Source organism: Salmo salar, chromosome 19, assembly GCF_965601325.2.
Source record: "Salmo salar chromosome 19, fSalSal1, whole genome shotgun sequence".
NCBI classification, from domain to species: Eukaryota; Metazoa; Chordata; class Actinopteri; order Salmoniformes; family Salmonidae; genus Salmo; species Salmo salar.
In genome coordinates, this window is record NC_138309.1 from 40,570,001 (window position 1) to 40,586,116 (window position 16,116).

At 45.2% G+C, this 16,116-nt stretch overlaps 1 protein-coding gene across 1 annotated transcript in view; it reads right to left on the bottom strand.

Moving 5' to 3' along the window:
• Positions 1 to 1,607: 1,607 nt before the first annotated feature.
• The window catches only part of ism1 (isthmin 1), a 39,104-nt gene continuing 24,595 nt past the window's right edge, over positions 1,608 to 16,116 (bottom strand). The window contains exons 3-6 of the mRNA XM_014157886.3: positions 12,791 to 13,121; positions 8,332 to 8,475; positions 7,077 to 7,166; positions 1,608 to 3,716 (exon numbers count right to left, since the gene is read on the bottom strand). Of these exons, the coding sequence (XP_014013361.1) occupies positions 3,199 to 3,716; positions 7,077 to 7,166; positions 8,332 to 8,475; positions 12,791 to 13,121 (1,083 nt within the window). The 3' untranslated portion in view covers positions 1,608 to 3,198. The remainder of the gene's footprint in view (positions 3,717 to 7,076; positions 7,167 to 8,331; positions 8,476 to 12,790; positions 13,122 to 16,116) is intronic.

The following is a 16,116-nucleotide window of genomic DNA, read 5'->3' on the forward strand; positions in this document are numbered from 1 at the left end:
AGGCACTATAGTATTGCCAGCCTAATCTCAGGAGTTGATAGGCTTGAAGTCAAACAGCGCAATGCTTGAAGCACAGCGAAGAGCTGCTGGCAAATGCAGGAAAGTGCTGTTTGAATGAATGCTTACGAGCCTGCTGCTGCCTACCACTGCTCAGTCAGACAGCAAATCATAGACTTAATTATAATATAATAACACACAGAAATACGAGCCTTAGGTCATTAATATGGTAAAATCCAGAAACTATCATTTAGAAAACAAAACGTTTATTCTTTCAGTGAAATACGGAAATGTTCCATATTTTATCTAACGGGTTGGCATCCCAAAGTCTAAATATTCCTGTTACATTGCACAACCTTCAATGTTATGTCAGAATTATGTACAATTCTGGCAAATTAATTACGGTCTTTGTTAGGAAGAAATGGTCTTCACACAGTTCGCAACGAGCCAGGCAACCCAAACTGCTGCATATACCCTGACTCTGCTTGCACAGAATGCAAGAGAAGTGACACAATTTCCCTAGTTAAAAACATTCATGTTAGCAGGCAATATTAAGTAAATATGCAGGTTTAAAAATATTTGCTTGTGTATTGATTTTAAGAAAGGCATTGATGTTTATGGTTAGGTACACGTTGGTGCAACGACAGTGCTTTTTTCGCGAATGATTTCGCGAAATCATCACCCGTTTGGCGAAGTAGGCTGTGATTCGATGATAAATTAACAAGCACCGCATCGATTATATGCAACGCAGGACACGCTAGATAAACTAGTAATATCATCAACCATGTGTAGTTAACTAGTGATTATGTTAAGATTGTTTTTTTTATACGATAAGATTAATGCTAGCCAGCAACTTACCTTGGCTCCTTGCTGCACTCGCATAACAGGTAGTCAGCCTGCCACGCAGTCTCCTCGTGGAGTGCAATGTAATCGGCAGTAATCGGTGTCCAAATATGCCGATTACCGATCATTATGTAAACTTGAAATCGGCCCTAATTAAATCGGCCTTTCCGATTAATCGGTCGACCTCTAATCCTAATAACAAGTCATCCTAATAACAATTAATCCTAATAACAAGCCAAGTCATCCTAATAACAAGACAAGTCATCCTAATAACAAGTCAAGTCATCCTAATAACAAGTCAAGTCATCCTAATAACAAGTCAAGTCATCCTAATAACAAGTCATCCTAATAACAAGTCAAGTCATCCTAATAACAAGTCATCCTAATAACAAGTCAAGTCATCCTAATAACAGGTCATCCTAATAACAAGTCATCCTAATAACAGGTCATCCTAGTAACAGGTCAAGTCATCCTAGTAACAGGTCAAGTCATCCTAGTAACAAGTCAGTCAAGTCATCCTAATAACAAGCCAAGTCATCCTAATAACAAGTCATCCTAATAACAAGTCATCCTAATAACAGGTCATCCTAATAACAAGTCAAGTCATCCTAATAACAAGTCATCCTAATAACAGGTCAGGTCATCCTAGTAACAAGTCAAGTCATCCTAATAACAAGTCAAGTCATCCTAATAACAAGTCATCCTAATAACAAGTCAAGTCATCATATGAGAAAATTAAATATAGGAAGTACATTTTCTCTGACATGTCACTTCATGTTTTTTATTTAAACATTTATATCACAATCTTTTTCCCGTACAGCTGTATTCACACATTTCCTATTCTTGTTTTCTTCTGGGCTGAATCCTAACTTGAGATGAGTGGCTCAATCAATGTTTTTGACTCAAACCTCTGATCAATCGACAAATGATTTAAGCCAATCATGATGATTTAGTTTGAGTGTGGGTCCCATCTCAAGTTAGCATCTAGTCAGAAACAAATCAACCAATCAGCGACAACGATCATGGACACCCAACAATTTTGGGACATAAAGCTACAGCTTAATAAATACTCTACAAAAATAACGCAGGCTTTTTATATCGGCGATAATTATCTGGAGGGAGGAATCAATACAGAAGAGGGGAGATTGGTAAAGAAGAACAGCATGCTAAATAAACAAGCTTATAAGCATACATGGGAACCTGAATATTACAGCTACCGATGGGCAGAATGCTAACCCATCACTCTGTAGCTTCTGGATGTTACAAGACTCCTCTACCGATGGGCAGAATGCTAACCCATCGCTCTGTAGCTTCTGGATGTTACAAGACTCCTCTACCAATGGGCAGAATGCTAACCCATCACTCTGTAGCTTTTGGATGTTACAAGACTCCTCTACCATACACTCAGTTACAACTGTGATATCCACAGCACAAAGACACTGATAGGTCAGGGATCTCTCTCTCTCTTCTGATAGGTCAGGGATGTCTCTCTCGCTCTCTCTCTTCTGATAGGTCAGGGATGTCTCTCTCTCTCTTCTGATAGGTCAGGGATGTCTCTCTCTCTCTTCTGATAGGTCAGGGATGTCTCTCTCTCTCTTCTGATAGGTCAGGGATGGCTCTCTCTTCTGATAGGTCAGGGATCTCTCTCTCTTCTGATAGGTCAGGGATGTCTCTCTCTCTCTCTTCTGATAGGTCAGGGATCTCTTTCTCTCGTTTCTGATAGGTCAGGGGTGTCTCTCGCACTCTCTTCTGATAGGTCAGGGATCTCTCTCTCTTTCTTCTGATAGGTCAGGGATCTCTCTTTCTCTCTCTTTCTTCTGATAGGTCAGGGATGTCTCTCTCTCTCTCTTCTGATAGGTCAGGTGGGTGTGACTCAAAACATGGAGATTCGGGTCTGATCATTCAGCCAATTAAGAATCCCTGGGCTCTCCTTTTGGCCAATCAGAGACAAACAAAAAAACGTACAAACAAAACTAAAACATGAAAAGTAATTTTCCCTTTTTATGAAGCTACACCAAGCTATCCCTTTTAAACCAAACATTTATAGAATTATCAGAAAAAATATTGTCAAAATCCATCATACAGCTTTACTTTGAATATCATTTGATTTGAGGCATATGTCATAGAAATGAAGACCTAACATGACTTATAGACTGTGATTATGGTGAAGACAAGAACAGTTCCTTGTGTCCAAGTGAGAGATAAGTTGTCTCTTTATCACGTTGGCTGATAACAGACAGTCCTGTTCATATGGCATCTAGTTCCAAAGTCTAAAAACACTCATGGATGGTTTGAAGCACCAATTGAAGTACCAGATTCATAAACATTTATCAGATTCACATGTTCATCTCTCCAGTTCTAAAACTCTCGAGCATCCTCCACCTGCTTGTGGTAATCCTCATCCAGCGGGTTGTCTGGACACTTCTGCCCGTTGTTAGGAGGCCTGACCTGGTTATAGCGACTCCAATCCCCTTTACAGATGATCCAGGGCAGGATGTCTACCTTGTAGTGAAGGTCAGCAGAGAACTCATTGCTGATGAGGTTGGGTGTTCCAACTCCTTTACCCCGGGTGATGAGCTTCATGTTGTCATTGTAGCAGCAGTGCTGTGCGGCCAGAGTAGTGGACTCTAGAGTTAACATAGAGCGGATGCAGTACCGAGCCGTGGGTTTGTAGATCTCTAGCTTCTCCTTGGGGCCACTGGCGTCTTTCCAGCGGAAGTCCCGGCGTGTGGCGGGGTCGGGGACGTCAGCCGTGCTGTAGGCCACCTCGGTAGGGTAGGAGCAGGGGCAGCTAGGGAGGTCGTTGGAGACTTTGGTCATGTATTTCTTCAGGAACTCAGACTTACAGCTCATCCAGCGCTCACAGCTGTCTGTGTCTAGAAGACATTAGAGACAGAGTTAGTTCGTCTGGATCTATCCCTACCGCTGTCTGGGTCTAGAAGAGACAGAGTTAGTTAGTCACCCCCCCACCCTCTCTTTCTCTTTATTTCTCACCCCCCCATCCTCTCTTTCAATTCAATTCAAGGGGATTTATTGGCATGGGAAACACATGTTAACATCACCAAAGCAAGTGAGGTAGATAATATACAAAAGTGAAATAAACAATAAAAATGAACAGTAAACACTACACTCACAGAAGTTACAAAAGAATAAAGACATTACAAATGTCATATTATGTATATATACAGTGTTGTAACGATGTGCAAATAGTTAAAGTACACAAGGGAAAATAAATAAGCATAAATATGGGTTGTATTTATAATGGTGTTTGTTCTTCACTGGTTGACCTTTTCTTTGGCAACAGGTCACACATCTTGCTGCAGTGATGGCATCCCCCACCCTCCCTCTCTTTATTACTCACCCCCTCTCCCTCTCTTTATTACTCACCCCCTCTCCCTCTCTTTATTACTCACCCCCCCACCCTCCCTCTCTTTATTTCTCACCCCCTCTCTTTATTACTCACCCCCTCTCTTTATTACTCACCCCCCACCCTCTCTCTCTTTATTACTCACCCCCTCTCCCTCTCTTTATTACTCACCCCCTCTCCCTCTCTTTATTACTCACCCCCTCTCCCTCTTTATTACTCACCCCCCACCCTCCCTCTCTTTATTTCTCACCCCCTCTCTTTATTACTCACCCCCTCTCTTTATTACTCACCCCCCACCCTCTCTCTCTTTATTACTCACCCCCTCTCCCTCTCTTTATTACTCACCCCCTCTCCCTCTCTTTATTACTCACCCCCTCTCCCTCTTTATTTCTCACCCCCCACCCTCTCTCTCTTTATTACTCACCCCCTCTTCCTCTCTTTATTACTCACCCCCTCTCCCTCTCTTTATTACTCACCCCCTCTCCCTCTTTATTTCTCACCCCCCACCCTCTCTCTCTTTATTACTCACCCCCTCTCCCTCTCTTTATTACTCACCCCCTCTCCCTCTCTTTATTACTCACCCACTCTCTCTCTCTTTATTACTCACCCCCTCCCTCTCTTTATTACTCACCCCCTCCCTCTATTACTCACCCCTCTCCCTCTCTTTATTTCTCAACCCCCCACACTCTCCCTCTCTTTATTACTCACCCACTCTCTCTCTCTTTATTTCTCACCCCCCCACTCTCCCTCTCTTTATTACTCACCCCCTCTCCCTCTCTTTATTACTCACCCACTCTCTCTCTCTTTATTTCTCACCCCCCCACTCTCCCTCTCTTTATTACTTACCCCCCACCCTCTCTTTATTACTCACCCCCTCTCCCTCTCTTTATTACTCACCCACTCTCTCTCTCTTTATTTCTCACCCCCCCCACTCCCTCTCTTTATTACTCACCCCCTCTCTTTATTACTCACCCCCTCTCCTTCTCTTTATTACTCACCCCCTCTCCCACTCTCCCTCTCTTTATTACTCACCCCCTCTCCTTCTCTTTATTACTCACCCCCTCTCCCACTCTCCCTCTCTTTATTACTCACCCCCTCCCTCTATTACTCACCCCCTCTCCCTCTCTTTATTACTCACCCCCTCTCTCTCTCTCTTTATTTCTCACCCCCCCACTCTCCCTCTCTTTATTACTCACCCCTCTCCCTCTCTTTATTACTCACCCCCTCTCCCTCTTTCTCTCTCTTTATTTCTCACCCCCCCACTCTCCCTCTCTTTATTACTCACCCCCTCTCCCTCTATTACTTACCCCCCACCCTCTCTTTATTACTCACCCACTCTCTCTCTTTATTTCTCACCCCCCACTCTCCCTCTCTTTATTACTCACCCCCTCTCCCTCTTTCTCTCTCTTTATTTCTCACCCCCCACTCTCCCTCTCTTTATTACTCACCCCCTCTCCCTCTCTTTATTACTCACCCCCTCTCCCTCTTTCTCTCTCTTTATTTCTCACCCCCCCACTCTCCCTCTCTTTATTACTCACCCCCTCCCTCTATTACTCACCCCCTCTCCCTCTCTTTATTACTCACCCCCTCTCCCTCTTTCTCTCTCTTTATTTCTCACCCCCCCACTCTCCCTCTCTTTATTACTCACCCCCTCCCTCTATTACTCACCCCCTCTCCATCTCTTTATTACTCACCCCCTCTCCCTCTCTTTATTTCTCACCCCCTCTCTCTTTTATTACTCACCCCCCCTCTCCCTCTCTTTATTACTCACCCCCTCTTCCTCTCTTTATTACTCACCCCCTCTCTCTCATTTCGCACCCCCTCTCGCTCTCTTTCTCTCTATTTCTCACCCCCTCTCCCTCTCTTTATTACTCACCCCCTCCCCCTCTCTTTATTACTCACCCCCTCTCCCTCTCCTTATTACTCACCCCCTCTCCCTCTCTTTATTACTCACCCCCTCTCCCTCTCTTTATTACTCACCCCCTCCCCCTCTCTTTATTACTCACCCCCTCTCCCTCTCCTTATTACTCACCCCCTCTCCCTCTCTTTATTACTCACCCCCTCTCTCTCTCATTTCGCACCCCCTCTCCCTCTCTTTCTCTCTATTTCTCACCCCCTCACCCTCTCTTTATTACTCACCCGCTCTCCCTCTCTTTATTACTCACCCACCCACCCTCTCCCTTACTCACCCCCTCTCCCTTTCTTTATTTCTCACCCCCTCTTCCTCTCTTTATTTCTCACCCCCTCTCCCTCTCTTTATTACTCACCCCCTCTCCCTCTTTCTCTCTCTTTATTACTCACCCCCTCTCCCTCTCTTTATTTCTCACCCCCTCTCCCTCTCTTTATTTCTCACCCACCCTCTCCCTCTTTCTCTCTCTGTCTCTGTCTCATACAAGATGGGAATGGGAGGATGCAGATGTGTGCTAGCCTAGCTATTTATTTGATGGGTGCTTTTCTCCTGGCTAACTGAGGATATTGGAAGAGACACAGAGAGCAGAACATTACAGAATGCTGTGATGCACTTGGCTCTCTTCCTGTCCTGATGCACAATGAGAAAGAATGATGACTGGGCCCAGGTAGGACTGGGCCATAGAAATGTATTGACTAAAACAGACATATCCTCACAAATCAATGGGCTGTCTGGGAGAACTGGGCCATAGAAATGTATTGACTAGAATAGACATATCCTCGCAAATCAATGGGCTGTCTGGGAGGACTGGGCCAGTGTTTGAGGTCAATTCAGAAAGTAACCCTGACCTGGACATTAATGCTGAATAGAATCGCTGTTACGTTTGACAGTGGATGAAACCTGATGTTTAGATACATGAGGGAAAAAGGACTGAAAAGACTACTGAAAGAAGAGTCTTACCGACACCAAAGAGCTCTGTAGCGTTGAACTCATCTGTTCCAGCCAGCAGACTGACCTCAGTGGCTGCTGTCTTGAACGCATCTTCAATACCTGTAGACAGATACACGGTCAGTTAATGATGCAACAGGAACAAAGATGTAAGGACAGTAAACACACCGTGTACTTCCTGCTTCCTGTTTTACACACTGTGTACTTCCTGTGTCACTCTGACCTCCTATAACACTGAAATGCTGTTAAAAAAATGCACAGGTATTTATCATCTATAAAAAAATGTTCAGGTATTTATCACCCGTAAAAAAATGCTACAGGTATTTATCACCGGTAAAAAAAAATGTAGAGGTATTTATCACCCGTTAAAAAAAATCTACTGGTATTTATCACCCGTAAAAAAAATCTACAGGTATTTATCACCCGTAAAAAAATACAAACCTGTAAATAGAACAGTGACCATTTAAACATACCTTAAACATGTGACCTGGATCCACTGACACAAATAAAGAAAAATAGGTTCAGACCACACAGCCTGTCATACTCTCCTCACCTGGGCAGGTCAGCAAGCTGCCTTAATCAGGGGTTCAGACCACACAGCCTGTCACTCTCCTCACCTGGGCAGGTCAGCAAGCTGCCTTAATCAGGGGTTTAGACCACACAGCCTGTCATACTCTCCTCACCTGGGCAGGTCAGCAAGCTGCCTCAATCAGGGGTTCAGACCACACAGCCTGTCATACTCTCTTCACCTGGGCAGGTCAGCAAGCTGCCTTAATCAGGGGTTTAGACTCCACAGCCTGTCATACTCTCCTCACCTGGGCAGGTCAGCAAGCTGCCTTAATCAGGGGTTTAGACTCCACAGCCTGTCACTCTCCTCACCTGGGCAGGTCAGCAAGCTGCCTTAATCAGGGGTTTAGACCACACTGCCTGTCATACTCTCCTCACCTGGGCAGGTCAGCAAGCTGCCTTAATCAGGGGTTTAAACCACACAGCCTGTCACTCTCCTCACCTGGGCAGGTCAGCAAGCTGCCTTAATCAGGGGTTTAGACCACAGCCTGTCATACTCTCCTCACCTGGGCAGGTCAGCAAGCTTCCTTAATCAGGGGTTTAGACCACACAGCCTGTCACTCTCCTCACCTGGGCAGGTCAGCAAGCTGCCTTAATCAGGGGTTCAGACCACACAGCCTGTCATACTGTCCTCACCTGGGCAGGTCAGCAAGCTGCCTTAATCAGGGGTTTAGACCACACAGCCTGTCACTCTCCTCACCTGGGCAGGATGGCATGTCACAGGTCCGTGACTCAGTGGCGGTGCAGGCGTAACCACATGACCTGGTCCTCTTCTGGTTCCCGTTCCTACAGGTTACACTGCATGGAGACCAGTTACTCCAGTCACCCTCTCCGTCTATATAGTCTGGAGAGGAGCGCGAGAGAGGGGGGAAGAGAGAGAGAGATCAACAACAACAAAAAGTGTCGACTTTACAGTGAAATGCTTACTTACGAGCCGTTTCCCAACAATGCAGTTAAAAAGTATGAAAATTAACAAATAGATAAAAAGAAAAGAAAATAGTACCATAATAAATAACAATAACGAGGCTATATACAAGTAGTACCGGTACTGAGTCAGTGTACTGGGGTACGAGGTAGTAGTGAGTCAGTGTACTGGGGTACGAGGTAGTAATGAGTCAGTGTACTGGGGTATGAGGTAGTAGTGAGGCAGTGTACTGGGGTACGAGTAAGTAGTGAGTCAGTGTACTGGGGTACGAGGTAGTAATGAGTCAGTGTACTGGGGTACGAGGTAGTAATGAGTCAGTGTACTGGGGAACGAGGTAATAATGAGTCAGTGTACTGGGGTATGAGTTAGTGTACTGGGGTACGAGGTAGTATTGAGTCAGTGTACTGGGGTATGAGGTAGACATGAGTCAGTGTACTGGGGTATGAGTTAGTGTACTGGGGTACGAGGTAGGTGTGAGTCAGTGTACTGGGGTACGAGGTATACATGAGTCAGTGTACTGGGGTACGAGGTAGGTGGGAGTCAGTGTACTGGGGTACGAGGTAGTAATGAGTCAGTGTACTGGGGAACGAGGTAGTAATGATTGAGTGTACTGGGGTACGAGGTAGGTATGAGTCAGTGTACTGGGGTACGAGGTAGTAGTGAGTCAGTGTACTGGGGTACGAGGTAGTAATGAGTCAGTGTACTGGAGTACGAGGTAGTAATGAGTCAGTGTATTGGTGTACGAGGTAGTATTGATTGTGTGTACTGGGGGTACGAGGTAGGTGTGAGTCAGTGTACTGGGGTACGAGGTATACATGAGTCAGTGTACTGGGGTACGAGGTAGTAACGAGTCAGTGTACTGGGGTACGAGGTAGTAATGAGTCAGTGTACTGGGGTACGAGGTAGTAGTGAGTCAGTGGACTGGGGTACGAGGTAGTAGTGAGTCAGTGGACTGGGGTACGAGGTAGTAGTGAGTCAGTGGACTGGGGTACGAGGTAGTAGTGAGTAAGTGTACTGGGGTACGAGGTAGTAATGAGTCAGTGTACTGGGGTACGAGGTAGTTGGGGTGATTGATTGAGGTAATATGTACAAGTAGGTTTATGTTTAAAGAGAGAGACTGTCAGCATAAGGAAAAATTGAGATTTTGTGTCTGAAAATTCACTGTTCAACCAATGCTTTTCAATAGGAGTCATTTGTTCGATGTATAATGGACAACAGAGACGATTGTCCAAATTGGCAGACAGATATATATATTTATATATATTTTTATACACGCAACTGGTCCCGAAAATACTTGGCTTGAGTTTAACCTTTGACGGGGAAAAAATACTATCTCAGTGTGGTCGTATTATAACACTATATTTCGGAAACACTGTTGTAGAGGGTGGGGGTCATGGAGGGTGGGGGTCATGGAGGGTGGGGGCCATGGATGGGGTGTGGGGGGTCATGGATGGGGTGTGGGGGGTCATGGATGGGGTGTGGGGGGTCATGTTGGGGGGGTGGGGGTCATGTTGGAGGGGCGGGGGTCATGGGGTCATGGATAGGGTGTGGGGGGTCATGGTGGGGGCCATGTTGGGGGGGGCGGGGGTCATGGATGGGGTGTGGGGTCAGGTCATGGTGGGGGTCTTGGAGGGGGGATAACAGTTCCCTTTGACTTTGACTCTCAGACAAGCATACACACTCACTCACACACACAGGGCAGAGTGAGTGAGTGTTTTCAGTGTTTACTAAAAAACACACCAGGAAGCATTTGGCAAAAAAAAACGAATATTTTCCTGGAAAGCTCTACTCCTAACCAGGGAGGTTAACACAATGTAATAATTTCAAATGAGGTGTAAAAAATCGAATCAAATAGTTTCATTTTAGCATAAGATACATTCAAATGAGTCTGGGCTGCTTCAGTCTAGTGTTTTTCTGGAAGTGGGGGCTGAAATGGAAAGAAATCCTCGTTACTTCCAATTATCATTACATTTTAGTCATTTAGCAGACGCTCTTATCCAGAGCGACTTACAGTGGTGAATGCATAAATTTCATTTTTTCTTCCCGTACTGGTCCCCCGTGGGAATCGAACCCACAACCCTGGCGTTGCAAACACCATGCTCTACCAACTGAGTCACACGGGACCACATTAAAGGGATTAGTTTAATAACAATACATGGAAACATTCCCTCTGCCCGGGCTCAATGTTTTTCACATGTAGAGTTTTCTTACATGTGAACCTGCAAATGTGATTTTCACATGTGAATGTTTTCACGTGAAACTGCATAATCGATTCTCATGTGAAAGTTTTTAATGTGAAACCGCACATTTCAAACTGCAATTCACATGTGAGGTGAAAATATGTTATTTTCCACACATGTGAAAAGATGCTGTTAACATGTGAACTCCAAATGTAAATACATTACATGTGAAATTTAAGCTCAACATGTGAAAACAGTTATTTCACATGTTTTTTGTTGTTGTAAGGGCAGCTGTGAGATCACAGACTATCTCCTGTTTCTGTAGTGAGACAGCTTGATGTACAGGACACCCCCTGGACAGGACACAAGTCTATCTCCTGTATCTGTAGTAAGACAGCTTGATGTACAGGACACCCCCTGGACAGGACACTAGTCCATCTCCTGTTTCAGTAGTGAGACAGCTTGATGTACAGGACACCCCCTGGACAGGACACTAGTCTATCTCCTGTTTCTGTAGTGAGACAGCTTGATGTACAGGACACCCCCTGGACAGGACACAAGTCTATCTCCTGTATCTGTAGTAAGACAGCTTGATGTACAGGACACCCCCTGGACAGGACACTAGTCTACCACAGGTCAGTCCAATAGTAGTCGACTAGATAGTTGTCCATCCTCTGTGATTAAACATTGGATTTCAGTTTGAACAGGAATGTAACAGATGGATAAATGATATTTCTTGTCTCTCCATAACACCCACATTCCTGTGTAACTGTTGTTATGTTGGAGTCAGTGGACAGGCTGAGACACGGCGAGGACGTACGGCTTCACGAGGAGGGTGAATTCTTCTACAGCAGATTTATCTACCTAAGCGGACCAGTTGTGGAGCTTGTCGTGAGAATATTATGAGTGTTTGTGTGGCAGCGCTAACAGAAGTGGTCTGTTCTAAACACTAGGGAACCATGGTGTCATCTGGGACACGGTCCTGGTGTTGACCGGGTTCCCGTCAGGGGACGTTGATGTTCCACGGGCGTCTAAACTGTGCGTACGTACGCACGCACACACGCACGCACGCACACACACACACACACACACACACACACATAAACACACACACACAGATACACGCTCAGCTCAGCTCCACGGACAAATCCAACTCATGGAACTAAAGAATGTTAAAAGCTTCAATCACAGCCCAGTCTGGCCAGAGAGGACTGGAACCAGTGCACTATAGTTATTATGGTGTCAGCTAGCTGCTAACTATACTGTAGTTATTATGGTGTCAGCTATCCGCTAACTACACTGTAGTTATTATGGTGTCAGCTCTCTGATAACTACACTGTAGTTATTATGGTGTCAGCTATCCGCTAACTATACTGTAGTTATTATGGAGTCAGCTATCCGCTAACTATACTGTAGTTATTATGGAGTCAGCTATCCGCTAACTATACTGTAGTTATTATGGTGTCAGCTATCCGCTAACTATACTGTAGTTATTATGGTGTCAGCTATCCGCTAACTATACTGTAGTTATTATGGTGTCAGCTATCCGCTAACTATACTGTAGTTATTATGGAGTCAGCTATCCGCTAACTATACTGTAGTTATTATGGTGTCAGCTCTCTGCTAACTACACTGTAGTTATTATGGTGTCAGCTAGCTGCTAACTACACTGTAGTTATTATGGTGTCAGCTATCTGCTAACTACACTGTAGTCATTATGGTGCCAGCTAACTACACTGTAGTTATTATGGTGTCAGCTATCTGCTAACTACACTGTAGTTATTATGGTGTCAGCTATCTGCTAACTACACTGTAGCTAGGTCCCATCAGAACCAGGACTCTATGCTGTCTATTTAGCTAGGTACCATCAGAACCAGGCCTCCAGACTATTTAGCTAGGTACCATCAGAACCAGACCTCCAGACTGTCTATTTAGCTAGGTCCCATCAGAACCAGGCCTCCAGACTATTTAGCTAGGTACCATCAGAACCAGACCTCCAGACTGTCTATTTTGCTAGGTACCATCAGAACCAGAACTCTATATTGTCTACTCACCATATTCAGTCTGAGCCTTGCTGGTGCCTGCTCCGCCTCCTCCTGTGCCTCCTCTCCTCTCCCAGTCCCCAAGTGGCTTTAGGAAGTTACTATCCTCTGTGTTACCAACTCCTCCTTTACCTCCCCCTCGTCCTTCTCCTTCTCCCCTGTAGGGCGGCTGCTGCTCCCTAGCCGGCTCCTCGGGCCTGCGGGGGGTCGAGACCGAGGAGGAGGTGGAGGAGGTCTGCCACCAGTTCCTCCAGTTGGGAGCAGCCCATCCTGGTTTGTTCTCTTTCTTCAGGCCTTTCTCGGGCTCTGCTGCCTCTAGACCGTCCACCACCTCTATGGTCACCTAGAGGAGAGAGAGAGAGGAGCAGGGTCAAAGGTCAGAGTCTGTCTGGAGAAACAACTGTCCGTTATGTATTTGAGTTGTACTTCACGAATGTCTGCATTGTTTCCTTCTAATACTACATTCTAGATATTTCTGACACAAAGTACCAGTTGCTCTGATCTGACGATCACCCCTGAGCAGTCCCACTGAGTCCATCTGGGTAGCAGCAGTCAAATTTGATGTGGTCCTGACTTCCTTCCCTTCTGTCCTTCCTAACTCCTGTGCCTCCCAGAAGAGAGGGGCGAACCTCCACCCAAATACAATGCCCCAACTACCCCCTCACCCACCTCAATCCTCTCCACCTAAACAGTGAGTTCAAAGGGTCTGCTCAGCCTTCTCCAGAACATGAAGGATCTGCTCAGCCTTCTCCAGAACATGAAGGGTCTGCTTAACCTTCTCCAGGACATGAAGGATCTGCTCAACCTTCTCCAGAACATGAAGGATCTGCTCAGACTTCTCCAGAACATGAAGGATCTGCTCAGACTTCTCCAGAACATGAAGGATCTGCTCAACCTTCTCCAGAACATGAAGGATCTGCTCAGACTTCTCCAGGACATGAAGGATCTGCTCAACCTTCTCCAGAACATGAATCTTAGGATCAAAGAGGTCCCCCCATACTCTCCTCCTCCTCTCCCCCTCTCCTCTCACAGACCCCTCACTCATTGGTTCAATCGCTCCCTCTCCCCAGACCTGCTCCCTCTCTTCCTGCATCTTGGGATACCTATACCCTGTACTCCCTCTGTCTTATTGTTGACTCTTCTCTTCGTCTCCTCCTATACCCTGAACCCCCTCCGTCTTATTGTTGACTCTTCTCTTCGTCTCCTCCTATACCCTGAACCCCCTCCGTCTTATTGTTGACTCTTCTCTTCGTCTCTTCCTATACCCTGAACCCACTCTGTCTTATTGTTGACTCTTCTCCTCGTCTCCTCCTATACCCTGAACTCCCTCTGTCTTATTGTTGACTCTTCTCCTATACCCTGAACTTCCTCTGTCTTATTGTTGACTCTTCTCCTCGTCTCCTCCTATACCCTGAACCCCCTCTGTCTTATTGTTGACTCTTCTCCTCGTCTCCTCCTATACCCTGAACCCCCTCTGTCTTATTGTTGACTCTTTATCACACTGTATCGCTATTGGATTAGCTGACTCTCCCACGGCCGGTGAAATGGTCTCTCCCTCTGAAGGCCTCTCTCCTTGGCTCTTCTTTGGTAGCTAACTTAGCCGTCAACCGCTCTCTCTACTTTATATCAGCTGGCTTTACATCTGCTGTGTTAGACTAGTTGGTGTTGTTCTCTGGCGTACTACTTAGCCATGTCGACCGTGTGTCATGCCCTGATCTGTTCCACCTGTCCTCGTTATTGTCTCCACCCCCTCCAGGTGTTTCCTGTCTCTCTGTACCAGTGTATTTATCCCTGTGTTTCCTGTCTCTCGGTGTATTTATCCCTGTGTTTCCTGTCTCTCTGTGCCAGTGTATTTATCCCTGTGTTTCCTGTCTCTCTGTACCAGTGTATTTATCCCTGTGTTTCCTGTCTCTCTGTACCAGTGTATTTATCCCTGTGTTTCCTGTCTCTCTGTACCAGTGTATTTATCCCTGTGTTTCCTGTCTCTATGGGCCAGTGTATATATCCCTGTGTTTCCTGTCTCTCTGGGCCAGTGTATTTATCCCTGTGTTTCCTGTCTCTCTGGGCCAGTGTATTTATCCCTGTGTTTCCTGTCTCTCTGTACCAGTGTATTTATCCCTGTGTTTCCTGTCTCTCTGGGCCAGTGTATATATCCCTGTGTTTCCTGTCTCTCTGTGCCAGTTTGTCTAGTATGTCCTAGCCTAAAAGCGTTTTTTTCTTGTTCTCCTGCCTTTGCTATTTCTCATTTTTCCTAGTCCTCCCAATTTTGACCCTTGCCTGTTTCTGGACTCTGTACCCGCCTGCCTGTCTTGACCACGAGCCTGCCTGCCACTCTTTACCTCCTGGACTCTGATCTGGTTGTGACCTTTTGCCTGTCCAAGACCATTCTCTTGCCTATTCCCTTTGGATTTATTAAACATCTTTAAACTCCAACCATCTGCCTCCTGTGTCTGCATTTGGGTCTCGCCTTGTGTCATGATACCGTGGTGGTTGGCTAATTTGTTTTTAATTTTTAATTTTATTTAACCTTTATTTAACCAGGTAGGCTAGTTGAGAACAAGTTCTCATTTACAACTGCGACCTGGTCAAGATAAAGCATAGATAAAGGGTTACTAACTAGGCTAGTAAGATGACTAGCTAGCTAGCGGGCTAAAATAACCAACTTTAGCTGGACTAACGTTAGCAGGCTAGTTGGCTAGCAACCTTACAAGCTGATTTGTAACAATACATTCATAAAGTATTTGCTTGTGAGTTGGCTGAAATGTTTATTGAAACCAGTGTTCATGAGTGCAAACGATTTAGTTTCATTTGTAGTGCTGAGCAAGTAACAGAAATATCTGTCATTTTTTGTTTTTTAAACAACTAAATGACAGACGTTGGTTCAATGATTTGAATTCCATTTTTTTTTTTTTTGGGGGGGGGAGGGTTTGTCCGACAGCAGCTCTATAGAGATGAGATGACTTGGAATGAAATAATAAAGACATCAAAAAGACCTAAAACAAATGTAATAAACACCACAACTGAAATATTTTAATAAAGTAATGTGAATAAATGATGGTTAATAAGTGATCAGCAGTAATGGACAGTCACTACCATCATGGGGACTTTTATTCATTGTTTTATTCGATGTTGTTACAGCATTCAACCCACATAGTGCATAGTGCAATTTAATGTCTAAAAAAAATGTTGTTTAAAAAAAAAAAAAAGAAATTGAAAACCGTGATGACTTTTTAACAATCTAATCGAAACAGAACCGACTTCAAAAAGCACTACTTGCTCAGCACTATCCATGTGAAGGTGTACAGTTGAAGGATACACCAATAGGCTTGCTGGATTCT